Source organism: Microtus pennsylvanicus, chromosome 7 (genome assembly GCF_037038515.1).
Source record: "Microtus pennsylvanicus isolate mMicPen1 chromosome 7, mMicPen1.hap1, whole genome shotgun sequence".
In the NCBI taxonomy this organism is placed as follows: domain Eukaryota; kingdom Metazoa; phylum Chordata; class Mammalia; order Rodentia; family Cricetidae; genus Microtus; species Microtus pennsylvanicus.
This window is the reverse complement of record NC_134585.1, coordinates 67,402,019-67,426,828: the sequence shown is the minus strand read 5'-3', so window position 1 is coordinate 67,426,828 and position 24,810 is coordinate 67,402,019. Positions and strand designations below refer to the sequence as shown.

At 46.6% G+C, this 24,810-nt stretch overlaps 1 protein-coding gene across 3 annotated transcripts; it reads right to left on the bottom strand.

Annotated features, from left to right (window-relative positions):
- Positions 1-387: 387 nt before the first annotated feature.
- Lhx8 (LIM homeobox 8) lies at positions 388-22,007 on the bottom strand. 3 transcript variants are annotated; one of them, XM_075978957.1, is made up of 9 exons: positions 21,688-22,007; positions 19,849-19,935; positions 19,480-19,641; positions 16,106-16,227; positions 13,706-13,926; positions 13,159-13,262; positions 8,595-8,690; positions 4,108-4,291; positions 388-1,093 (listed from the first exon to the last, which is right to left on the bottom strand). In XM_075978957.1, the coding sequence occupies exons 1-9, from the start codon at positions 21,766-21,768 to the stop codon at positions 1,047-1,049; spliced, it is 1,104 nt and encodes a 367-aa protein (XP_075835072.1). In that variant the 5' UTR covers positions 21,769-22,007; the 3' UTR covers positions 388-1,046. The 3 variants fall into 3 exon arrangements, with proteins under 3 accessions (XP_075835072.1, XP_075835073.1, XP_075835074.1); XM_075978958.1 differs by having other exon boundaries at positions 21,435-21,749; XM_075978959.1 differs by lacking the exon at positions 21,688-22,007 and having other exon boundaries at positions 896-1,093; positions 4,104-4,291; positions 19,849-20,035.
- Positions 22,008-24,810: the final 2,803 nt, after the last annotated feature.

Genomic DNA, 24,810 nt, shown 5'->3' with positions numbered 1-24,810 from the left:
ACAAAACAAAAACAACCCAGAGCCCTGGTTCTAGAAATTTTACTCAATACTCCCGGTTTCTTTAAATAAAACTCTGAAGAAATATATGTTATGGCTAGATTTCATGTCTAGAGTAAGACACCCCAACGGTCAGTCTGAAAAGCATTCTGCCTTTAAGGCCACATGAATTTGACTAGCTAGTTTAAAAGCAATTAAAGGCCATTAAAGGCCAAGTGAGATGTTTTCACATACGGGTTGTCTGTTGTTGTTAAGTACAGTCATCTACAGATGGCTTTCCCAATAAAACAAACTCATGACCCTGCTCGAAACAAAACAGCTTTGTAAAAAACAGATTAATAGCAATGTCCTGGTGACAGCACACACAGAAGACAAGCTGGCCGCAGCCTTCACAAGGGTGGAAAGTGTTTAATGAACTTAGGATGGTGGCTTCGTAAACTAGAGTGTTATTTACAGCTAGGGCTCCCCAAGAGCAGACACCGCCGTGGGTGTGCGAGGCATGCTACGACCGACGCGCCTTCAGCTCATCCCGAAAACACTGGCAAAATAAACTTCAGTTGCAAATTCACAGATACAAGCTTCAAGGTATAAAGTTGTATATAACAAAAAATACAGATAATATTTATGACAATAACTTACAGATACAAACTCATGAGAAACTACAGTTCCACAAAGGGCTGTAAACATTTTGCACATTGTCAGTCCAGTCTTTTAGGCAAAGTGCTCTTTTGATAATAAATTAACAGATACACGCTAGAGCCAACTATTTCCAGACAACACACAAAAAAATGTTTTGACTTGTTTTCTTCTTGTAAACATAAGTTTTACAAAAAAAACAAAATGAAGAATTAATAAAAGTGTCTTGCAGGCCAACTACAGATACATACCTGGGCAGCGAAAGGATGTTTGAAATGTTTTGAATGTTAAATAAAAAAATTAACATTAATATCTTTTCAATGGTATTTTATACATAATAAATGACAAGTTTATATCCTCAATCATTTCTATCCCTGAAAAAAGGAATTAGGTATGACTTATTGGCAGCTGGGTCATTGTATGGGGTAACAAGGGCTGGAGTCCAGGAGTTGCTGGTGAGCTACAAAATAGAAAAGAGACGTGGGCATCAGTTCTTTAGGGTGACCAATCGTGATTTCAACAAAGGCACGGTGTCTTCATCACTATCTCAGATGTGGGCATTAGTTCTATGTGGTATCTGGCATCAGATATAAGCAGCAGTCCATTGGCTTGTCTTTAGCAAGGAGACCAAGCTTTGGGCATGGAGGCGTGCTCTAACTCTCTCCCATTTACGGTACCTCACCCTGCACTGAGAAAGCTATGGTGTGCAGCTCCTACAGAGAGAGAGCTCCCGGTGCAGATGTTGCCTGTCTTTGTGTGCAGGTGTTCGGGGAGGGGCATACCCAGGCTCTCCTTAGGAGCAGTCAGTTGCATTCTCCCTGAACTGTAACTCAAGGTTTTCCTTCCTTGGCCTTAGTCTCTGGGTACTAGGGTTACATGTAAGAACCCCCATGTTCAGCTAGCATCTAAACATGTTTGTCTCAGCAAGTACTGCAGCCTCTCACAGAACACACACGGTTCCAACAGCAGCGTAACTAAATGGCACAGTGGTATTACGGGCTTTTTTTTTTTTTTACCAAAACTTAAAATTCTGCTTTCAGCAAAGACTTCAACCAACCCCCCTCTGAGAGCACTGGGAGAGCCGGACAGTGACTGGATCACGTGCTAGGAGGACATTTAAAAGACACCCACGTAGTAGGAAGTTTTGAAGTCCAGACCCAGAGAGGAAAGAAAGAAAATGGGCTTCTTGGTAGCAAAGATACTGCCGGGCTGAGATGCTGAGCAGCTTGTTTAGAAGTTAGACTTTGGCAGGGCAGTGGGGAAACAAACACAGGCCCTCTCTTGGGATTCCAAAGACGGAACTGGACTAACCTCCGAAGAACTAACGGGACTTGAGGTGATTTCCTGTCGCCCAGATTCGTACCACAGGAAACCACAGTTGTCTCTGATGAAAAGGTATCATCCAGAACCCCAAATTATTTATTTCTTACCCAAAATCTGAAATGAAGTGGGTTTAGGGTTTTGTTTTTTGTTTTTGGCCTTTTTGTTTTGGGGGTTTTCAGAGGGGGGAGGTGCTGGCAGATAGTATGAGCTGGCTCAGCTAAAGAGAGAGGGGAAACATCAAAGAAGATGCAGAAAGGGCGCAGATGCTGGAGCCATCAAACATGAGCGTTAGTGTGAGCATGGGCAATGCAACTGCTCAGGTCAGGAAAGAAGTGCCAAGCAGGCAGAGAGCAACAGAGATGAGGGTCCTCCACTGAGTGTCAGCAACCGAGTGGGAAGCCAATGGGTGGGGTTTATGCGTTTATATATGCAGAGAATCTGCGACCTAAAAGATGACTTGGAAGGAAATGCACTAAAAATGGGAAGGCCAGAAAGTTACAATGTAAGAAATCATCACTGGCTCAAAATAAATTTTGTGACAGGGTCTCACTATGTAACTCTGGCTGGCCCAGAACACTATGTAGACCAGGCTCACCTCAGACACAAGAGAGTCACCTGCCTCTACCTATTCCTTAAAGGTGGGATTAAGATCTTTGCCACCATAATCAACTAAATTTTTAAAGGACACCGAGAGGTCCACTTAGTAAAGCCTCTAAGCAGAAGATACTTTCGACACTTGCACTTATTGAAGGCTTTATGTGTAGATTATAATCAGAAAGATCAGATTTGAAGAGACACCATCAGGCTTTATGTGTGGATTATAATCAATCAGAAAGATCAGATTTGAAGAGACACCATCAGGCCAGTAGCCAGGGTCTTCGCGGGGTAAACAGATGTCCAAGGGGGCGGGCATCTTGTCAGCCCTGAGAAGATGCTGATAAACATAATGAGATGGGACTACACTGTCACCAGACTGGCCAGGATGAAGCGGGGGCAGCGGGCTTTGTGCTGGCGGCCACAGAAGCTCACGAGCTGCAAGCCGACCGGTCTGATTGCAGAGCGTCACACACAACCCACGGATATATCAGCTAGAAGTCTGAACCCACAGCAGCCTGTTCCTAAAATACCCAGACTGCAACACGAAAGGCTATCGGCCATAAAACAGAGGTGAGTGGAATTTTGTATAGTAAGTCAGCAACACGGGTGACTCTCACACTCCACAGAAGAGAGAGATTCAAGATTGCACTGCCTGGTTCAGTTCCCATGAAGACACAAGACAACCTGAGTTCAATCCCTAGGACCCTCGGGGATAAAAGGGTGTAACTGACTCCTGATAGTTGCCCTCTGACCTCTACATGTATGCCATGGCAGCACACGTGCACCATATACACACATACATACATACATACACACACACAACACACATATGTATATAATATATTATATATACATATGTAAAGAAGTTTTAAAAAGGAAAATTAAGATACGACTTCTGAGCTCACGATCAACTCTGCAGAAGCAAACAAACCTCTGCTTCACCTCCATCGGGTGCCATTTACAGAGGACGCTCAGAGGCGAGCCAAGCCCAGCACGTAAGTGCGCTTTCTACATGTATGACTTACTTCAATAAAAAAGTAGAAGAAAAAAAAACTCGAGTGCAGAGATATGAGTCAATATCCTTCTCTGACCATAGAAAATTAAAGTATTTAAATAGGTGTCCAAAACAAAACAAAGGGGGCTGGAGAGACGGATCCACAGCTAAAAGCACTGGCTGCTCTTCCAGAGGACAGAAGTTCAATTCCCAGCACCCACGTGGGAGTTCACAACCCCTCTGAGGTTATTTTACACATGGGGTACACAGACATACACGCAGACAACACCCATACATATAAAATAAAAACAAAGGAAATTTAGAGAAAAAGAAGAAAAGAAACAAAAACTGCTGCCAGTAAAAACCAAGTAACAAGTACCAAGTCCTCATTGATCTCTGCTGCTCAACCACAGAGCACCACGCTAACAGGCGGATGGCTTTGCTGTCTGCTGTACCCTATAATGTTTCTCAGCCATTGCTGAGGTAATCTCTCAAAGCCATGACCAAGATCAGCGATCCCATCCTAGACATTACCAGCTGCAAGGCGCTGCGCTACCTACCATCCATGTAAGTATGCAGCGCGGTCAGCATCGTCCCATCCTGGGGCACGTAGGCAGAATAAGCCATTTCTTCCAGCATGGGTGGAGACAGCCTGGATGGGGGCACTGCTGTGACTGGGGCGGAGGAGGAGTGATTTGGACTGACGTGTTTCTTGTGGCGGGCTCTGCAGTTCTGGAACCATACCTGACGGGGAGAAGGAGGAGGCCGTGAGGTCATGCACTGGCTTCTGATCCGTGGGCCAAGTCATCACCACACACCCCAGAAACAAACCTTCCCAAAGTCTGCAGAAGGAGCTGGGAGGCTCCTCTGAGGCTCTGGTTTCTACCCACACACCACAGAAACCCAGTGCAGTGATGCATGCCTGTAATCCCAGTACTTGGGAGGAGATGGCAGATAGATCCTAAATTCAAGGTCATTTTTGGATACAAGCTACAGGCAAGTCTGGGCTATACAAGATCCTGCCTCAAAAAATTTTAAAATGTCAGGGGCTGGAGAGATGGCTCAGCAGTTAAGAGCACTGGCTGCTCTTCCAGAGGACCAGGGTTTGATTTCAGCACCCACATGGCAGCTCACAACTGTCTGTGACTCCAGTTCCACAGGGTCCGTCATCCTCACAGAGACATATATGAAGGTGAAAACACCAATGCATATAAAATGAGTAAGTTAAAAAAAGTTTAAAAAAATTTAAAATGTCCACTGGCTGAAGAAACATTTTAGTTCAAGTATTATAACAATAGTCTTTTTTTTCCTAAGCTCTGGTGATTTACTTAACTGTCTAGTCTATGGGTTGTTTTTTTTTTTAAGCACCTTTTAAAAACAGGTGAAGCCTTGAGAATTCTGGGAAAGTATCTCCAGTTTTGCTATTCATGTTTGGAAAAAAACAGAAAACAGTAAAGTTCTTTCAATCAGAACTTAAAAAGAAAGTACGGTTATATTCTTAGACACCTGCTGGACGCATTTCAAAGCTTGTTCACATTAAGAAAATCCCTACTGGGAGCTCACAGCTTTCTCCAAGATTCTTGATTGAGCCATCCTAGTCACATTAAACCTGCTGCGTCCACTCTTTCAGTGAATACCTAGACTGTTCCCTGAGAAGCATGCTAAGGTCAAGTCTATAATAAGAACAAACTAGTCGTATTTAAAGCAGAATGAGCTACAAACACATCCATCTTGTCAGACCGCACAAAAAGCAAAGTGCCGGCCATTCTGCTGTCTGTCCTGTAGCAGAGGTGAAGTGTTCCAGACGAATGAGGCTTGAATCCAGATCTGGGGACCCAAGGCCTGAGTGCCAGAACACACCCGGAAGCTAATCTGTGTGTGTGGACTCTGCCATGAAAGGCAGCTTCAACATACAGTGTCACAGGCTGAGGTATAGCTCAACTGTGGAATGCCTCTGCCTAACATGCATGCGCGGCGCACACACACACATACACATTTGCTCACCACATTCCAAACAAATTGTGTCACTGGAAAAAATGAGAAAAGAATATGCTAAAAAAAAAAATAATTCAAGGAGGTTAGAATAAGCATTTTGGCATCTAGCAGTGTCCAGGCCAGGGAAGGGTCAGCAATATTATCTATGTCCGGGCCACCAAGTGGAGCTTCATGGCATGAGAGAAGAGAGAGAAGGTGCAAAGATCTTATAAAGGGATAAAAGCTGGTCAGGTTCCAAAGACATACCCTGCCCCTTAGGGCTCAAACCCCCAGGGCTGTGCAGCCATCAACTCAAACCAAGGGAGCCAAACTTATCACTCATAGATGTAGGGCCTGAGCAGGTGACTGGAGAAAGCACAGGGAAGGTTCCTCGGTGGAGACTTGGCCATACACCAAGGAAAAACAGGGCGAGGTCACAGCGTCCTCTCTTGTTCTCTCTGTTCTCTGGAGACCACACCCAAAGTCTCCAGTGCCAGGTCCATCCACAGGCTCTGTAACGGCATATGCCGCCACTCCAAGGAGAGGACACTACATTCCCCACTGCTGAGGGGGCCGTATGCCACCTGTGACACCAGGAGTCACACCTGTGACACCAGGCATCACCTGCCATCACATCAAGAACATCCAATGTTCAAGCCACACATACTAAAAGTTCCAATTTGACAATATGAGATTTCTGAGCTAATGCTGGAGGGCAATCTGACTTGCACATGGTGACCTAAATAAAGCCTGGAAACAGCCTGGCCGACACCTCTCTTGGGTCGCTATCCTTCAATAATAAGAACCACACTGGAAAGACCATGCTGTCTCCTTTCCTAGATTCATAGCGGTTACAAATCTGAACTTCTTGTCTCCACTGCACAATGAAGTCTGAAATTAGGAGGCACCCTCCATGCCATGGAGTCCAAACTAGCCACAAGGAAACGTCACTGCCTTCAGTAGCATCCACACCATACACACAGCCTGTCACGAAGAAAGTTCGTGATGATGTCAACCACTCCTTTCCATGCACCCTTCCCAGGATGGCTATGCGCAGATATCTGAAGAAGCCCCTTCCCCTTGTCACGTCTGCCTCATACTCATTGCCTTTAACACTATAAGGCTTCTAGATCTTTTAAGCACTCCTTTTGAACTGACCTCTTGTTAGTGCTTTTGTAAAAAAAATAAAGTTAGTATTCTGAGCATGTGACCAGTGCAGAAGATATGTGACCTGACTCCGTAGGGAGCTCAACACATCACACACCACAGTCACCAGGAGCTGCTGGAAGCTCTGTCTTCAGAGAGAAGCTGCCTCTTCCTAGGGTGTCCCAAACGCAGGGTTTACTTGTTTATCGCAAACACTTCCTGCTTCCCAGAGAATAAGCACCTAAGGATCAACTCCATGCAACAGCACATGTGTACCGAAAAGGAAACCGTGACCCCAGGTCAAATGTATTTTCTGCAGGTTATGATTAGTGCCATTCATTTAAAAAAAAAAAACCCCAACTCAACAATTCCTTTAAATGATGTTCCATGTCCCTAGCCTCTCTACACCACACCTCTGCTCAGTCAGTCACCTCTTTGATGAGGTAACTTCTTCAGACCCTCTGCTGCTTCTCCAATCAGGGTGCTGCCAGGCTCCCTCCATCCAGACAACCTCTTCCACCCTGTCCTCCCCCTCAGGAACCTCCTCTGTTCCTTATACTCGCTCAGAGATTGTAAAGGATCAACCCAATTTCAAGGGACCTGTTCACACAGCGGGCCACCACCAATGCTGCATAGCTAGCACAGGTAAAGGTGACTGCACTCCCCTCCCAACAGCCAAGGAGCTTTCTTCTGACTCCCCCGTTCTCAGGTACCCTTCCCAGGAGAACCTGAACTTCTAATTGAGCAATGATCTCCCTTCCGCTTCTCTGGTGCAGTCTCTCTGGGCTGCTTTCTTGACTTGCTAGCAGTCAGTAGCTGCCATCATTATGCAATTAGTAAAAATGTTTCTGGAATTTAGTTATAGGCCCACACTGCAGTCAACTCTCTTCAAAACAAGAGCAAATAAACAAAAACAAAATCCTCCCTCTAGTTTCCTGGTCACCGGACCCGAAATCCCGGGCTCCACTTCTCCCCGTGTTTTATCAGTTTCTCCTTTTTCTAAATCATCTATCATGGCTTCCTTTCACAAAGGGGGCAACTCCAACAATTTCCCAGACTTTCCACACATGAATTCTATGGTATAGCATGTCTGGCTACAGCTCACTCTTCCCTAGCCTCACTCATGTCACCCCTTCTTCCTGAATCTTTAGTAAAGGCTAGTATCATCCTGTGGAGGGTTGGGCAGAAAGAGGGGGTGGGAGGAGATGGGGAGGGGAGGGAGCCAGGAAGGGAGGGCTCAGAACCAGGTTTGGCTTGGAGCAGCAGCATTGCTCAGCCCAAGGATCTCAGCAGCGCTCTCTGTCCAGGAAAGCCAAAGTCAGGCTGTCCTTTAACAATTTCCTCTGCAATTGAAACATTCCATCCCTCAGGAGGCTCCTGGAGCAGGAAGGTAAACAACTCCAAATAGCTTCAGGAAGTCCCTGAATTTGACCAGATTCACTAGGCCCCTCCCTGCCAGAATAGACAATAAAAGCTGAGCATAACAGAGAGACCAGATGTTGCCTGGAAAAAGCAGAAGCATCCTGCTGAGCTGCTTGAAGAGGTTTAGACCAACCCCAGGCACCAGGAAAGGATGCTCTTTAACCAGCTGAGCCAGCCTTGGGCTGTGCAGTGTGCTCCAGGTTCCCAGTTCTCTGAGCTGTCACCCTGCTGGGGTGGGCCTTGGTGATGCAGCTGTCTATAAGTCATTTCTGCCCCGGTAAGGAAACCCAATAAAGCTCACCGGTTCACCATGCTGGACGTGGGTGTTTTCACACTGTGTCTTCCCAGGAAAGCCTTTGTCATACACGCTTTTACAAAATAGGCTCAGTGGGGAAGACCTGAAGAAGGATCTGGCATTCTGAGGTTTTACACAAAAGAGCAGCATCCACACCCAGAGTCAGATGCAGAATTTCTTGTCTCTCTTGATGTACGTGTATGATCTCACCTGTATGACACGCCTGCTTAAGCCTGTCCTTTCTGCCAGCTTCTGGAGGGTCTGTGCATCTGGGTTGTTGTCCTGAGCAAACTGTGCTTGCATAACCTGTGGTTGTTTTTAAAAACAAACGTTGTTATCAGCCTGATCTTTGGTGTTTATGATGAAACAGATAAGACACACAATGACAATGTGATGTGTATTTAATTCCTGAGGGTCAGCACAGCGGAGAGCAAATGAAAGAGCGGCTTACTTTATAAATCCACATAAACTCTGAGATCTTTAAAAATAAAACCACTGCAGGATGGAAAGCCGCCTCTCAACTATGCCATTAGAGATGTAACCTTTCCCCACCCAGTCTCAGAACTCACAGATAAAATATACAGAATACAAGTCTCCTGCACTGGGCTTCTCATTCTGATAAGTAGCCCTGCACTGGAAGCTCAAAACACAAACCACGCTGCATTTATCTCTGGCCTCTGTGGGTCTGAACAGCCTCAGGGCCTCTAACAGCTTTGGTTGATGCCCTGCTGTGGACATGCTGTGGACATGGATGTTACGGCACTGCGGTCATGCCATTGTTGTGTGGAGGGGCATTTGCTCCGCATGAAGCCACCTCTGAGATCTTAAGAGGAGACACATCCATTAGTCCACACGAGAAACCTTAGCAGAGCCCAGAGATTTAGCTGTGACTTTCTGCTGATCTCACTATGAAAGAGCTATGACATGTATACATTCACGTAAGGCAGTGTTTGGGGAGGGTGATTTAAAGTTCCTAGAAGAAAAAAATACAGAAATGCCGATAATCGCCTGTAATCAAAAGTAAGGGAGAAGGACATGAAAGCCGAAGTCAGGGCCTTTGAATTCTTGGAAGGGGACTGTGAGAATCAAGTAACACATTGGAATTTTATTACCCAAAGTCAATCAGCTGAGGGGAGTGTGAGATAAAGATAATAAAGAATAGGGGCATTTAATAGGCTGTGCTTATCTGTGGACCTGGGAAGTGAACAGGTAAACACCCTCTGTCCCACCTACTAGCCCTTCCCGAGGCAGGTGAACTGCAGTCTCTGCCTGTTCCTGACTTCTCTGCCCCCATCTCTCTTCCCTTTTCCCCTCCCCCTCCCCTCTCTCTCTCTGCATCTTCAAATGTTGAAAGGTAGCCCAACAGATTGCTTCAAAACAGTGGGAGCCCAGGGGACCAGGGGAAAGAATGTTCCCCCCAGGGGGTGCTACACTCTCTGCCTGCCACAGAGGTATGCACTTCAGAGTTGGTGACTAAAGGACCCTTAACAATATGAGGGAATGGAGAGATGGATAAAAGCCCAGTGTAGGTTAGAAATATCCCGAGGCTGCAAAGATGCCCCTGGCTACCAACTCTTCTAGGGTCAAGCGCTAGACTCCTCGTGTCCCATCCCAATATTGCATTATTATACTCATTAGTAAGGGAGCTTAGCCTTTTTCTTATTGAAAAAAATGGCAAAATGGACTAGCCTCTGCAATCTCCATCCCTTCACTCTTCCCTTCCGTACCCGAGGGACTGCTTTTCTGTAGCTGTGTGTGTGTTGGCGTGATTTAAGCATGACAACCCAAAGGCAAAATGGCAAACAAATTAAATACATCTTGGGGCTGGAGAGGTGGCTCAGAGGTTAAGAGCACTGACTGCTCTTGCAGAGGTCCTGAGTTCAATTCCCAGCAACCACATGGTGGCTCACAGCCGTCTATAATGAGATCTGGTGCCCTCTTCTGGCATGCAAGCACACATGGAAGGAATGTTGTATATATAATAAATAAATAAATCTCTAAAAAAATAAATACATCTTTAAATTTTCACAAAGACAAAGCTTAACTGGTATTTGGGAATTTGCTTCTAAATTCATTATTGATAATCTGGTTTAAATAGGAGCAAAATCCTTCTAGGAATAAATAATAGAACCAATGTATATTTAGCAAAGACAGTTCATCAAAAAATGGAATTTAAGTCTACCCTGGCCAATTAGAACTAGAATATTCTAAAGAAAATGTTGTACTCACTGTTCTTCCTTTAGTTAGTACTATTGTTCAGTCTCACATAAAAAGAAAAACGGGGAAAAAAAGGAGAAAAGAAAAGGCCCTTTGGGTTTCTACTTGGTTTCCCTATTCTGCAGATGTCAAAGCTCCTGAATACCACACCTCCCAAGTCCTTCTGGGATGATCATGGGGAAGCTCTGCCGAGGCAGCACTTTAACACCAAGAGGTCTACCAGAAGTCCAGAGTGTGTGTACTCTCATCTGATCAATGTGATCTGAAAACAGATCCGTGTAGGAGCCAACCTTGGGTGTTCAATGTCAACATTGCTGGCTATTGTGAGCTAACCATGGCACAAGCAGGAATTTGAGTGCCCTTCTTATCAATGGGGCCACATTGAGACACATCTGTAGACACACCCTCTGAATGGGAAGCTTCTTTCTGTGAGGTTCCGAGATGGAATTTCAGGATTTAGTTGCCCTGTGCTAACGCTCCTCTCCAAAGCAAGCACCACATGGGCAGGATCCACTCAGTGGTCATGGGTGATTTTATTATTATTATTTTGTTGAAGTCAATATTTGAATACATTCAGTTTTCCCAAAATGTGGGAGTTTGATGAGGTGAATACAGTACCTGGTTTATCAGACAATCTGGGAAAAGTAAATGACTGGGGGGGGGGGTGTTGTTTGTTTTTCTTTTAAACTTGTGGCTGCCCCAGCTTTCTTGTTCTTTAGAGCAACTGAGGACTGCGCCTCATTTATTCTGACCACCTCGGGTACAGGATCAATACTATGGAATGCTGAATCCATGAGACCATGCTCGGCAGAACCCGACTCTGATTGCTAATGATTCAGGTCACGTTCTTATGTAGCAATGCATGGTTTAAGTATTTTGTGAACATTGTAAGTTGTAATTATAAGCCTGTCTGCAAGCTTCAGGATTTTTCCTCTCTGTATTGCTGGGTTCTGGTGGAGAACATGGTCTCCTGGGAGGCAAAACCACATGAAAAGCACAGAGGCTGGACGAGTCTGTCTGAACCTCTCTCTCCTCTGCCATCCCCTGAACAATAGGCTACCTTTGCGGGTGGTTCCTGCGCCCCTCGAGGAGGCCGACTACACTGAGAACCTGTGGGATTGGCTGAGGAGTTGACGATATAAGCACGATGCTTGCCATAGGACTTGGCCTGCAAAAACACCCACAAATATCCCACCTTATTTTTTTTCCCTGTAATTATCTTCTCACCAGAGATTGCACAGCTACCTGCCATGGCTTTGAAGCTCTACAGTTACAATTTTAGTAAGGAATTTTCACATCCAAGTTTTGAAGCCTGTAACTGTCAAAGTCCCAGCCACCCCATCACGGAGCGACCACTTTCAGATCCGATAGGCGTCTACTGAGATGCCGTCTAACCCGGCCCGCTTCTGCAGACTGGGTGCTTTGCAAAGCCTGGACAAGAGTTCACATCAGCAACTGCATGTGCGTGACTCTCTCCAACACCCCGAGGAGCATCCAAGCAACGAGACTCAAACGACGGCAAGTCTCTCAAACGTAATGTTTTTCACATATTAATTACAGGTCATGGACTTCATGTCTCCTAAGTAGCAAGCAATTGTCTACGTGCAGGGTGTGGTTCTAATGGAGCTAGATTTTAATACGCAGCATTTGGTCCATTTGCCAAATCCTTTCAGAATGCTGGCCATGTCCAGGTTCCCCCTCTAGTCATTCTTTAAGACACCACTCTTGAAGTCCTTCTAGTGTAGAAGTCTGCACTGCTGGCCAGCCTCTGACTACTACAAGTCAATTGCCGCAGTCCTGACCTGAAGATGATGTCATATACAACACACCCAGTAACCTGCGGAAGAGGTGCAGGAAATGCCGTTTATCTTAAAACAAATACCTCGGCCACACTGATCTCTTAGAAAATACAACTATCCGGAAAAATTCCAGAAAGAATCATATGTAGACTTAAATATAAAGCAGGGAATATTTTCTTGAGAGTCTGCACAAATGAGACAATACATTCAATACAACTGTGATAACGATTCCATCTATTTTCAAGGGGCAGAGTCAGCCTCAGCAGGGACAGTGGAGTCACTGCCTCCACCCCTCACAACTGGATCAACCATCCAGTCTTGTCTCTGTTGGGCGGGTTCGGTTCCTTCCTACAATTTTGTAGATTAAACAACTCACATGATTTACTGAAATGACAGCACATTGGAGCCCCACAGCCTTGGGTGCCATCTCTTTCAGCTGAGTCTTCTGTTGTCATTACAGATAATAAAACGTCTGCCTTAAATAGATGCTCCCAGGAACAACACTATGTCCTAACATCAGTACCAAAGAAACCCTAAGGTCACAAAGCTACCACCATTGGACTCTGTAGCACGTAACCTTTTAGGGCAGTAAGTGTATTTCTAGTCTCATTAAGCTGGGTCTTTTAGGGAGTATAAGACAACCTTTCAGCAAACAATATTCTTGGGCAGCATGGAGATCGCTTTTGATTTTGCATTGAAGCCTGCTCTCTGTTGTGGGGAAAGAGTTTGAGAAACCACAACTGTATTGTCATGTCTACCTGGAGTTGATCGGCTGTGAAGCTGGTCCGGGCTCTTTTGGCTGGCTTTGGATGATTGACATCTTGTTCTGTGAGCAGGGCTCCTTCCACACTAATCCCGTTACCTGCGGTTTAAGAAACAAACCACCCCGTTGGTAACTCAGACGGGTCCACACGTCTGCACAGCGACAGTTCCCTGACACGCTGTGGCTTTTTGCGGGGCCATGTGCATCTTTTGAATTTGTAAAGTTTTAAAACCGTGTTGCAAATAGACTGGAAGAGATGGTCTACCTAAAATGTAGTGAAAGTATATATCACAGGTGCACATTAGGAAGGCAAATACAGAGAAATAAAGCTAAACCCAAACTCAGGCTGCTGCCACAGCGTACAGTACAGTGAGGGACTCACAGAGGCCACCCCTTGCCCGCAAAGCAACAGATGGAGCTCTTTCTGGCACCACTGTGGACTTTATGACCATTACCTCCTTTATAAAAAACACCCCAGAACCCATTTTCATCTCTTCGCCCACCGTCCTACAGACTCAAAGGTGTTTGGAAGCCCCACCTACCGTTCTCCACTTCTCTTTTTAAATTATCCAGCATGCAGTCGAAATGCATCCTGCAGAGAACTTTCTCTTCCACCAAGGCGAACTCCTCTCCAGTGGACAGTTGCCTCTTGCAGGAAAAGCAGGCAAAGCAGGCCAAGTGATACACGTTGCCCTTGGCCCTGCGGACCCAGTCAGTAGAGTGGATGTGCCTCCCACAGCGGGAGCAGCGCGTCCCATAGCGTCTGCAGCACACAGGGAGGAGGCATGGTGAGGTGGGCATCCGGCAACCGTACACTGATCCATCATCACGCTCGTTGGAGGGGTGTAAGTATTTGAGTATGGGGAAAGTGAAACAGGCATTAATTTCTCTTTCTCAATGTAGGAAGCAGTTGAGACAGGGTCACAATCCAAATGTGTTTTGAAAACAAAACTGCCTCAATCAGGAATGGTGAGGAAGGCGAGTTTTCTATTAAAATAATTGAGAGGAGGACTTTGAATAGCCCTTTTATTGTGTCATGTGTTAAGGCATTTATATGTTACCTGGAGATTCCAGATACTCATGCTCAGTCACACATATACACTCAGGGTTGAGAACCTCAAAGGGCAAACCCACACTAACTCAACATCGAAACACGGATCAACTAGGAATCTAGCTGAGGGGACAGGTGGAGCTCACGATGGAATATGTACAGAGCCCACACAACACTGGGTTCAGTCTCCAGCTCCAGAAACAAGCTCACACCCCAGTTGAGATGAATAGGGGGCCAGTGAATGCAAACAAATTTAAATTAGAAGTTATCAGAGAATGCACATAATCTAGATTCTACACCCTGAAGGGCAGGGAGGGGGGTTTTGCAGCATTCCAGCCATGACAAATGGCCGCACTGTCAGTCACAGAGAGTGGAAGTAGTGTCTAAAACTTCCAGAATGATCTGTAGGCATTCTCAGAAAGATATCAGAGGCAAAGGGAATTTCCCCCCTCCCTGTCATAGTGATTAGATGCCCTCCTCTGTCTCCCATCAGTCCCTGGTAGACAAGGTTAGCACATCTGCCTTTGTCTACCCAGGGACCCATCTTTAAAAGTATTGCCAATTTAATGGGAGCATTGAATTCTAAAAATGAACTTCAGAACATACACACACAAAAAATCCTAAAGAGATAGATTTTAATAAATCCTTTTTTAAAAAAATCAACAATTTCAAAGGGTGATTAACATATGGTAATTTGAAATGCCGATGAATTAATTGGCACAATTCTGGCAAAGCAGTGGTGGTATACACCTTTAATCCCAGCACTTGGGAGTCAGAGGCAGGTGGATCTTTGCGAGTCTGAAAACAGCCTGTTATACAGAATGAGTTCCAGGACTAGACAGAGAAACCCTGTGTTGAAAAACTGAAGGAAAATCAAAGAAAGAATAGGAAAAAGAAATGGCATAATTCTGGGGAGAAGCATACTTTTTTTTTGGAATTATGAAATCACTTTATTGTACAAAATAAGACTCCGATATGACCATGTCCTATAACCTCTGTATTATATCCAACTCCATCAATAAAGTCGCTGTAATAACTTTTGAAATGGTGTTGGCATTGTACTGTTACCAACTTCGCTGTGCAGAAGTTTGCAATGATCGTCCTATTTAGGAACACAAATGAAGAGATATGACCACACTTAAAGTAAGGCTTGTAAGTTTTAGACAACTCTCCACAAAAACGTGCATCCTGGAAGACACCTCACAGTTACACAGCCATGGAGACATCAGAAAGAGAAAGGCCACACTTAATATCTTGCACAAATACAGTCTCACAAGCCAAAGTCAAAGAACAAGGCCATAAATAAAAATAAAAGCAAGACTTCTGGGCAGAACAATTCAATTTGTTGTATTTATGACAATGGGATAGTTTGTTATCTAAACGCCTAGTATCTTGGAGGTTTATTACCGGGGAGCAATTCCCCATAATGTTTCTATTTTACTTCACCACTGACTTCAAACAAGGAATCCTGCTACCATCATGTATTTATTTCATCCCTAACTGCAGATCCCAAAATTCCCTGTTTTGAATACCCCAACCTTTCATCCTTAGGATGGGAATATGACCCAAAATGAAGTTTTATGTAGCCCATTCCTAAAAAAGCCAAACATTAATTTAGTTTAAATACAAATTATTACCCCTCCCCCAAATTTTGAGAGGTTGAGCATGGTGCTTAAAGCCTCTAATCTTGGCACTTGAGAGGCAATACAGAAAGATTGTGAGTTCAAGGCCAGCCTAGGCTACATAACAAGCTCCGATCTCAAAAAAAATATTTTGAAATATATCATCGTAATTGGCTTTGAGTAATCAAACTGTATGCAAAAAGTTCTGTTACAGAGGTCTTTTAAAATAACTCCTTGAGGCATTTATTAAAATGAAAATAGTGATATACCTGAAGTAATCGAGTTTACAGAAAATGTCTTTGTCTTTAATATAACAGCTCGTGTGCCTTCCCAGGGAGGTTCTGCAGACGCTGCAGGAGAGACAGCGGACATGCCAACACAGGTCATTTACCTGCAAGGGGAAATGAGGGTGAGCAGGCAGTCCACACCACCTTCAGGGCCCCAGTCACTGACATGTGGGCAGGAAGAGAAAGGCTAGCCTTGGAACACAGGCTCAGGTTTCCTGCACCCAACCAGCACCACCGACACACGGGCATCTGACTATATCGTTTTCTAGACTCCAACAAGAAACCAGACTCCTATGGGGCACATTTCAAATTTGTTTTATTCCTTTGAAGCCTTCATGTCTTCTTTAATATTCATTTTCTCCTTCCCTCCCTCCTTGACCAGACCTCGATGAACACAGAGAAAACATTTATTCTGAAGTCATATGTGCAGGCTCAGTGTTCACCTTTGCTCTAACCCTTTCTACAATGAAACCTGGCAGTTATGGGAGTCAGGATACAAACCTTTCGATGTACTTTTTGGCCAAACAGTTGTCAACTGTGTACCATCGATAGGAATGACAAAGGCAGAAAATGCCTGGTAAAATACCCTAGTAGAGAGAGCAAGCTGTCCACTTCCTGCCTTACACACCAGAATCGCTAAGGAAGGAGCTCGATGCCGCTGTGCTTGCTTCTAACACAGACAGCTACAGAGAACAAAGTGCCCAGGCGGAGGTGTTGGGAACCTATGGAAGGATCTATCTTCTGGAGAAAGAAAGGGATCTAGATCATAAGCACCCAGGAAATATGCTCATTCGTACTTCAATATACACTCCATATATGTGCCCAGTGTTCATTTATACTGAGTGAGGCAGGACTGCATTTAATAGAGCAGGCACTCTAGACTGACAGAGGAACAGGGACTATCATCAATTCAGGAAACAAACCAACAAACCTTCATTGCAGCTACCTGAAGCTGTCACTGCCCCCCTAAGCACTAAAGTTTAGCCACCAAATGGAGGTGTGAACTGGGCTGTGCTGGCCTGCAGACATTGGGACTAACTGGGTTGATGCTTTGTAATTCATGGTCAGAGTGTTTAGCTCTGATAGGACGGAGATACAAAAGACACTTTGAAGGAAACAATAGGCTTTCTATTGAGTTATGAGCCTCTTCCCAAAGCAGCGTTTTATTTCTGATGGAAATTAAAGTTTGGGTCTGGGTCTTTCTTCAGAAGAACTATGTAATATTTACTATATTAAAAAAGCTTAGTTAATTGGATTAAAATGGAGATGTCCTGGAAGTGGAAATGCATTTTCCTCAGGGTTTCCCTCAAGTTGTTCCCAGTCACTGCAGTCACACCCATACTTTTGTTTTGTTCTCTAAGGCAAGGCTTTAAAACAGAGCCCTGGTCTCTAACTCTCTACAAAAGCCAGACGTCTTGCCTGGCTTGACACCTTTCCTCAGGGTTTCTTTTGAAAAACAAAAGAAAGCTCCTTAACATTCTCTATCTTTGCCAGGGAGTAAAGGAGGGTGGGAAGGATTCTGGAAAGCCTTCTGGAAACTATCCCTGAACTAACATGCATCCAACAGGGCTCATCACCAGGCTAGGACCACTCCAGGGTGACAGGAGGGGCTGGCAGGGGGCCACAGCTGCAGGTAACTCCTGCTGACCCCTCCGTCTGACTCCAGGAGCCTGTCCCACAAGGATGGTGCTTTTCCATAGCCTCAAAGGATCCATCTGCCCTGGGTCAAATACTTTTTACCAGTGAGAAGTTTAGATTCAAAGTTGGAGTAAGGAGTTAGCGCTTCCACTGGGGGTGAGGATGCTGAGACTTTAGAACTTCTAAATGATGCTGTGGTATCAAAATGCAATTAATTTATAAAGCCTAATAGACTATGGTTGTATGTAGAAAACCTTCCTAGTTGGACTCCTGTCCAACTACAAAAAAACTTTGCATAGCCCATTTAGATATAATTTTTATATAATATGGAGACAAACACAAGCAAATATAAAATTATACAAGATGAATGCTAGAGTCTGCAGGATTTCAGAATTTACCGTGTAACTCTTTCTACATCTTCTCTGCCAGGAAGTGTTAAAGTTTTCTCAAGTCCATTTCAGAAACACTCAAGACTCTGCTACTGAGAACTTTGTTCAAAACAAGAAGCAAATTTTGTCTCAGTGGATGGTTTTGTGATATTCAGTTTTCCAGGTAGCAAACTGGAAATGGGGTTTTTAAAAATGCAGATTTAAAGAGAAAGCCAGGTTAGTCTGTCAGCTTCAAGAATCAGCTCGCAACATTTAAGAATGCTTTCTCATCCAAGCCTCTTTCGGTGCATGCTCTGGGCTCCAGAGTAATAGTCAGAGTCCACCCAGAATTCAACTTTTGAATGTTGTCGTTAACTTAAACCCACTAATTCACTTTTTGAACTTTTACTCTCCATAATTAATCCTCTGAAAGCTGAAGTTTGGGGAGGAGGACGGAAAATGAACTGGTTTGCAACTAATTTGGTATAGAAGAAAACATTATTTTACATAGTGGATTTTTAAAAAGCGATTGAAACCCAAGGCGTTCAGATGAAGACACTTAGAACCAAGACCCTGCCTGCAATGGCAACCTGAGAGAATACCAACTCCAAAACCTTTCCACCCCCGCCCCGCGCACAAAATTTTAAAAGTTAAACTGAATTAAGTAAGACAGTCAACTCTGAAACCACCTTGTGAAGCACTTGAACCGATGCTCCTACTGTGTGCGCCCAACTTTACATCTGTTTGGTTTTGCACCCCCACAAACACCCCCAGCACTGGCAGGACCATTGTGCTTAGCAAGATCTGGGAGGTTCCAGAATGGCTTCTAAAGCCTTATACGAACTTTTGCTTTGGGAAGGTTCCAGGTTCCTGTAAATAAACGCGAGACCGCAGTGATAATAACAGTCCAAACAGAAGGTCTTTTAGTCAATTTACAGTGTTTGTAGTTATAGAAAGAGTCGAGCTGAGTTGTTTGACATACCGACGACCTGGGCTGTGCTATTCTAGGAAGACAGCAACGTGGACATATTGGAGAGGAGGGACCAGTTTGGAGAGTACAGGGTTTTCAAATAAGTGAAGGTCTAGGTTTGGTAAACAAACAAAAGCCCTGACAACTGGCAGCTGTTTCAGCCTGGGTGGCACTTCCCCGAGCTCTCCGCACACACCTGGGGAACCCTCTTTGATACAGTTTCACAAGTAAACCCTACGGTCCCTTATCGCACTTTCCTCTCCTCGCTGTAGGCCCTAGAGAGGACTACTTTGCTCAGAGGGTCTATGAAGCCTCGGCTGACACGGGGTAGGGCCCTTTTCCCAGGGCCCGTCTGGGGCTCGCCTGGCCCCCAGTCCTACCTTGAGGAGGTATTTGTCCACAATCTCCAGGCCGCAGCTGCTGCACACACACTTGCCTGGAGGGCAGACGGAGCCCGAGGCCATGGACTGGGGCGAGGACGACGGGGAAAGCGGGGCCGAGGAGGAGCAGGAGTCCTCGTCCCCGGCTCCCTCGGGGTTCACCTGCAGGAACAGCAGAGCACTGGCCGCAGACTCCTCCTCCCTTCCACGTCCCACCTACCCACGGGGGCACCCCACGGGCTGTCGTCTCTCCCCATCTGCTCCCTGGGGTACCCAGACCTGCAAACCTCTGGAGTCCCGCAGCCACGCGCTCTGCCCTGCCCTGCCCAAGGAGCTGGGAGATCCCCCGCAGGCCGCCGCCCCACTCACCAGTCCTTCTTCCCCGGCGCCTTTGCGTGTCCTCCCGGCCGCCAGGGCTGCAGGCCTCCCGCACTCCTCCGACATGAGCCCCGGGCACTGCGCCGCGAGAGCGGGGAAGGCGGGGAGACACGGATCAGGAGCCGGCGGCGTGCACGCGGCGCCCCGCAGCCTCGGCGCCGCCGAGCTCTTGAAGGCCCCGCACGAGGGCGGCGCGTGCAGCCGCGGGCACCTGAGCCAGGGCGCAGCTGGCGGGCCAGCGCGCAGCCTCCCTGGGCCGCCGCCGCCAGCGGGCGACTCGAGGACTGCGGGGCCTCGGCTCCGGGCTCGGGCCCCGCGCTCACCCCGGCACGCCGGCTCCCCGCCCCCCGCCGGGGGTACCCAGCTAATAACCGGCCTCCGCGCACAAAGCGATTGCTTTCTAGACGTCAATCACCCGGGAGTGGGGGAAACACCCGGCTAAAGGGGGCGCGGGGCGGGGGGAGGTGGAGTGAGAGAGAAGAAAAGATGACTGAGGAGGGGGTGGGGAGAAAAACTTGATTTCTTTAATAACCTCAATTAAAAGAGCAAGACACACATATATTTTTTTAAAGGGGGGCTTTTTGAATAGGATAGCCCGAAAGGTGAAGAGGTTTAATCGGATACTTGAAAGCTAATTACAGTGGGATTTAAGAAGCCTGGTGTTTGTTCCGACAATTTGAATGAAAATGCTTCAGATTAAACGGAGCCAGCAGCTCTTTGGTAAACTTAAAGCAATTAGAACGGTAAGCGATTTACACTGGTTTCTTTAAGGTGTGAATTGCCACTTAGCGCCCAGTAAGTCAACATTTTAGCTACTAAAGGATTATCCTTAACCAGTGCAAAAAGCGGGTCGAATAATGGAAATATTCAGCTGAATTTAATTTGTCCCATTAAATTAAAAAAAAAATCCCTCACCCAACACGGGTCAGTATATTTGAGAGCACACAGGCGCGTCGCTCAAGTGTCCCCAAGCACTGGCTGCACTTTCAGTTTTGTTCTACAAACGAACGCAATCTCTCTGAGAAGTCTAGCTGCGGGCTGGTGGGTCCGCGGATTCCAGAGGCTCACGCCCACCGCGTTCCCGCCTCTTTGTCTCCTTCTCTGTCCTCTGACAGCCCCAGGTGAGCCAGCGGCCGCACGTGGGGTCTCCCGAGGGCAACTGCTCCCGGGCCGCGTCCTCGCCGCGGACACAAAGCGTCCAGTCAGAAACTCTACCTATCACCTTCCACGCAAACACGAAGCCAGCAGTGCCCCACCCGCGTCCTGCCGAGGTCCCCAGTCTGGGAGCCGGAAAATGCGAGCCACCCAGGGTCTTGCCTTCAGTATTCCCGCGTTAGACTCGCCTCCTGCTGCGAGGTTTGCCCCTTGGGTGTTTCCAATGAAATCGTTTTATGACCCTTCCTAGAAGCAGACGGACTCTGGATAACCCAAGTCCTCAAGTCGGTCGCCTAGGGTCCCGAGACCCCATAGGCGCCTGATCCGAGGCAAGAGCACCCGACTGCAGCCTGGACCCCCATCCCACCGCTGTCCCAGGCAGCCTCAAACAGCAAGTTAAATAGAATAAAAACAGAACTCACATGGCCCTGAGACCACCTTAGGCTCCAGGCTTCGTCTCCCAAATTAGAGTGTCCATGCCTCAGGTTAAGTGAGCCCACGGGGTGGGGACAAGGTGATTACTACCTAACGCTCCTACGTAATAAAAAAAATTGTCAGGTCTGGAGATGAGACAGTGACAGGTGGTTTTCCGAACCTCTGCTAGGAGCCTGACAACTCTCTTTTCTCAAGGAAACCGCTGTTCAACGCATCCTGCCAGGCGTCTGGCTCGCTCACCTTCTCGCGGGGAACCGCCAGCTCCGGCACGTCCTTTCCCTCCAGTTTACACACAAACATCTGATCGCTCTTCCAATACATGGCCCCGCAGGCGTTGCTTATCACATACCAGCTCCAGAGGGTCAGAGGCTGTGGGTGTCAGCAGTGCCCCCCTCCCGCGCGCCAAAAGCGCCAAGGAAAGCTAACACACAGGACTGCGATGTTATAAGTGCGCCTCGGTCCAAAGAGGCCGCCGCAGTGACCGTGACCCCTCTCGGACCCACGGTTCTTAAGATTTCTCTCTCAGCTACTCTGAGGTCTGTCCCTCCAGGAAAAGAGGGAAAGAAGTTGTGTTTTCCAGAGGGTGGAACCTCACGGGGAGGAGGGGGTGTGGGGGAAAGTCTTTTCCTGGAGGGACAGCCTCACCTCCCTGCGGAAAAACCCGCCTTCTCTACATGTTAAGATCTTTATCTGCATCAGACAACTTACTCCAAGTTCAGTGTTAAAGGTGGGGGAAATGAGGATGGCCCATTAACGTGATTTCTTTTCTCTTTCTTTTTTCTTTCTTTTCTTTTTTTTCCCTTTTTTGGAATCTGCTTTCTGCGTCTGACTTGTTTTAAATTCTCTCTCCCCTTCCAAAACCTAAACAAAGATTCGGGTTACAATTCTTTAGGCGCGTGCGGGAGGGAAAGGAGAGGTCTCCTGGGTTCCCAAGCGTTAGCCCTCCCGAAGTGCGCGTCGGTGGTGGTTCTATCTCCATTTGCGAAAAGTTTTCCCGTTAAGATAAAGAAGGGGCATCTGAGCGACTAGATTTGATTTGCGACTAAATTCGGAATCAAGGATACAAGAAAGACGAAAGTATGTTACTCACGAATGTTGTTTTTATTTAATTCTAGACAAAAGTTTCTGCCATAGATGGAGGCGTTCAGTACAGCTGCGCATTCCCGGGCTAGAGTGTGTGCCTGTGCGTGTAAGTAGGGGGTAGGAGTGATTTTGACCCGCATTGGAAAGTGTAGGAGCCTTTTGTTAGCTTGCTTGGTTGTTTTCTTTTTTTTATTTTTTAATAAGGTCTCACTTCGTTTATAGAAGATAAATTTGTAAGAAGTTATTTTTAAATGACTTTTGTTTTCTATTTGCCCTTTTAGATAAACAAAAGCGAAGCATTTGGAAATGACGTAATATAGAGACATCTTGGAGTCTTTATTTAATCAAGCCTTGTAAAAGAACCATGTTTTGTTACTTCAATTAGACAGAAATATGTGCAGTAAAACACACGGACATGAAATCTTAATCCCTTGTCTTATCTGTGCTGAAGATGAAGCTGAGAGACTGCCCAGACCTGCTATCAGCGGATAGCGGAGGGATGGACAGTGGAGGGGTGGATGAAATGAGCCTGGTGCCCGAGTAGGGCTGCGACCTTGGGTTTCCTTCTTTCCTTTCCTTTCCCCCCTTTTTAACTCCTTAGACACAGGGGACTTTTGAACACACACCGTCTCCGCTTTCCTTTTCTGCCGCTAGGTACCCTCCAGCAGGTCCATTAAATTTAGCGTGGAATAAGAGAGACCTAAGATTTAGAGTAACTTATATTCTGGTGGAACACCGAAAAATTTGGATTTCGACTGACTGCCCGAAAAGCTAAACTGTGTTTGTTTGTCAAAAGCAAAAATCAGGACTGGGTGAGAGAATTCACATAATGTATTTTCCATAAGATACTGCTTGGAGGTGACTTCCCGAATGGAAACAGAGACTGGTGAGAATGCTGGCTCCAGCAGGCCGTGCATAGGACCGAACCCCTGGAAGAGGAATTAAAACTAGAATCTAGCTTGGAGATTTACTTACAGCCCTTTGTGCTAAGGTTTGCAACGTGAATCTGAAGTTGCCTTTGCCTGTTAGCAAGAACAGTCTGAGCGGGTCATCTGGAGAGCCCGGCGCGCCAGAGCTGTTTGGGGGAAGTGGGGAGGGGCGCCGGGGTGCACGCCGCTTTTCCACCCACCCTCGCCTAATCAGGCGGCTCTCAATCAGGTTTTCAACATACTAATCTTGATCTAAGAGCTCCTATCTCTGCATAAGTGGAGGAAATGATTCGTTTTTTAGAGGCTTCCGGGCTTCGAGGAGGAGCAGGACGTCAGATTGCGGCAGAGGACCTAAAAGGCTAGTCTGCGCCCGCCCTGCTCCTGGCACCCGGCGGGACTGCGACCTCACCGGCAGCATAATTGCGTGTGTCCAGTAAGCTCCTGGGGTTGTCCCGTGGTAAGTGTGTTTTCCCGGTGGAAAGTTCGTTTCCTGTCCGGGGGACTAAGGCTTTGGCTTGGGGTGTGAGATGGAGATGGACGGAGGCGAAAGCGAAGGTTTTCTCTTGGAAGGCCAAGGCTGAGCTTCCCGCGGGGTCCTGGGCCTAATGACCTTCTGACCCCTCTTACCTAAAAATGTTTTGCTTCTGCTCGCCCGCAGGCAATCTGCAGTTCGTTGCTCCTCGGGTCAGGCAAAGAAAAAGTTCGCCCTGTTTGAGATACAACTTATAAAACACTTTTCTTTTTTTAAAATAAAAAATCATGAGAATTTTTAGTCCCGACTCCAAATAAGACCAACTTTGAACGAAACTCAGTTTCGTTTTTTCATGTATGTAAGGAAATAAATCAGCCGTGCCTTGTTGGTGCTATCCTATTGGACTGACATTTGTAGAAGCGGCCGCTCAACAAATGAAAATCAGAAGTGGAAGGCCCACCTAGGGGGTCTACCAACATCCTCGAAGCCCGGGCTCCGTCCAAGGAAAGAAAGGAGTAGGAAGGAGAACCAGAGAGAACTCCAAAGAGGTCTGGTGCATGGCTGTGCGGCTGGCACCCAAGTTCGGAGGCACTAAGTGTGCCCTGTTAAAACCCGAGGGGTGCTGGAAGGGGTCTGGGTCCCGTCGCGCCAGGCCTTGGGTCCAGGGCTGGAGAAAGAGAGAACCCCAACCTACCCGACCCCGACAGCTTCCACCTCGGAGAAGAGCTGCCTAAATGGGCAGCGAGCTGCTGTGAAATTTGCGGTCTGTTAATGAATGACCCACCTCCTCGGCTATTCCTATCAAAGGCACAAAACTGATATTTTCACACCTCGGCAGGAGCTGTTTATAAACATCCTGCGTTCGTGGAATGAAAAGAA

What these genes read in the sequence shown, in the direction of transcription:
- Lhx8 (XM_075978957.1), bottom strand. Translation starts at nt 21,768, where the DNA reads ATGTATTGGAAGAGCGATCAGATGTTTGTGTGTAAACTGGAGGGAAAG. An exon ending in TGGACAAATACCTCCTCAAG is followed by an intron (nt 16,228 to 19,479) that starts GTAGGACTGGGG and finishes TTCCCCTTGCAG; the next exon opens with GTAAATGACCTGTGTTGGCA. An exon ending in TCACAGCCGATCAACTCCAG is followed by an intron (nt 8,691 to 13,158) that starts GTAGACATGACA and finishes AAACAACCACAG; the next exon opens with GTTATGCAAGCACAGTTTGC.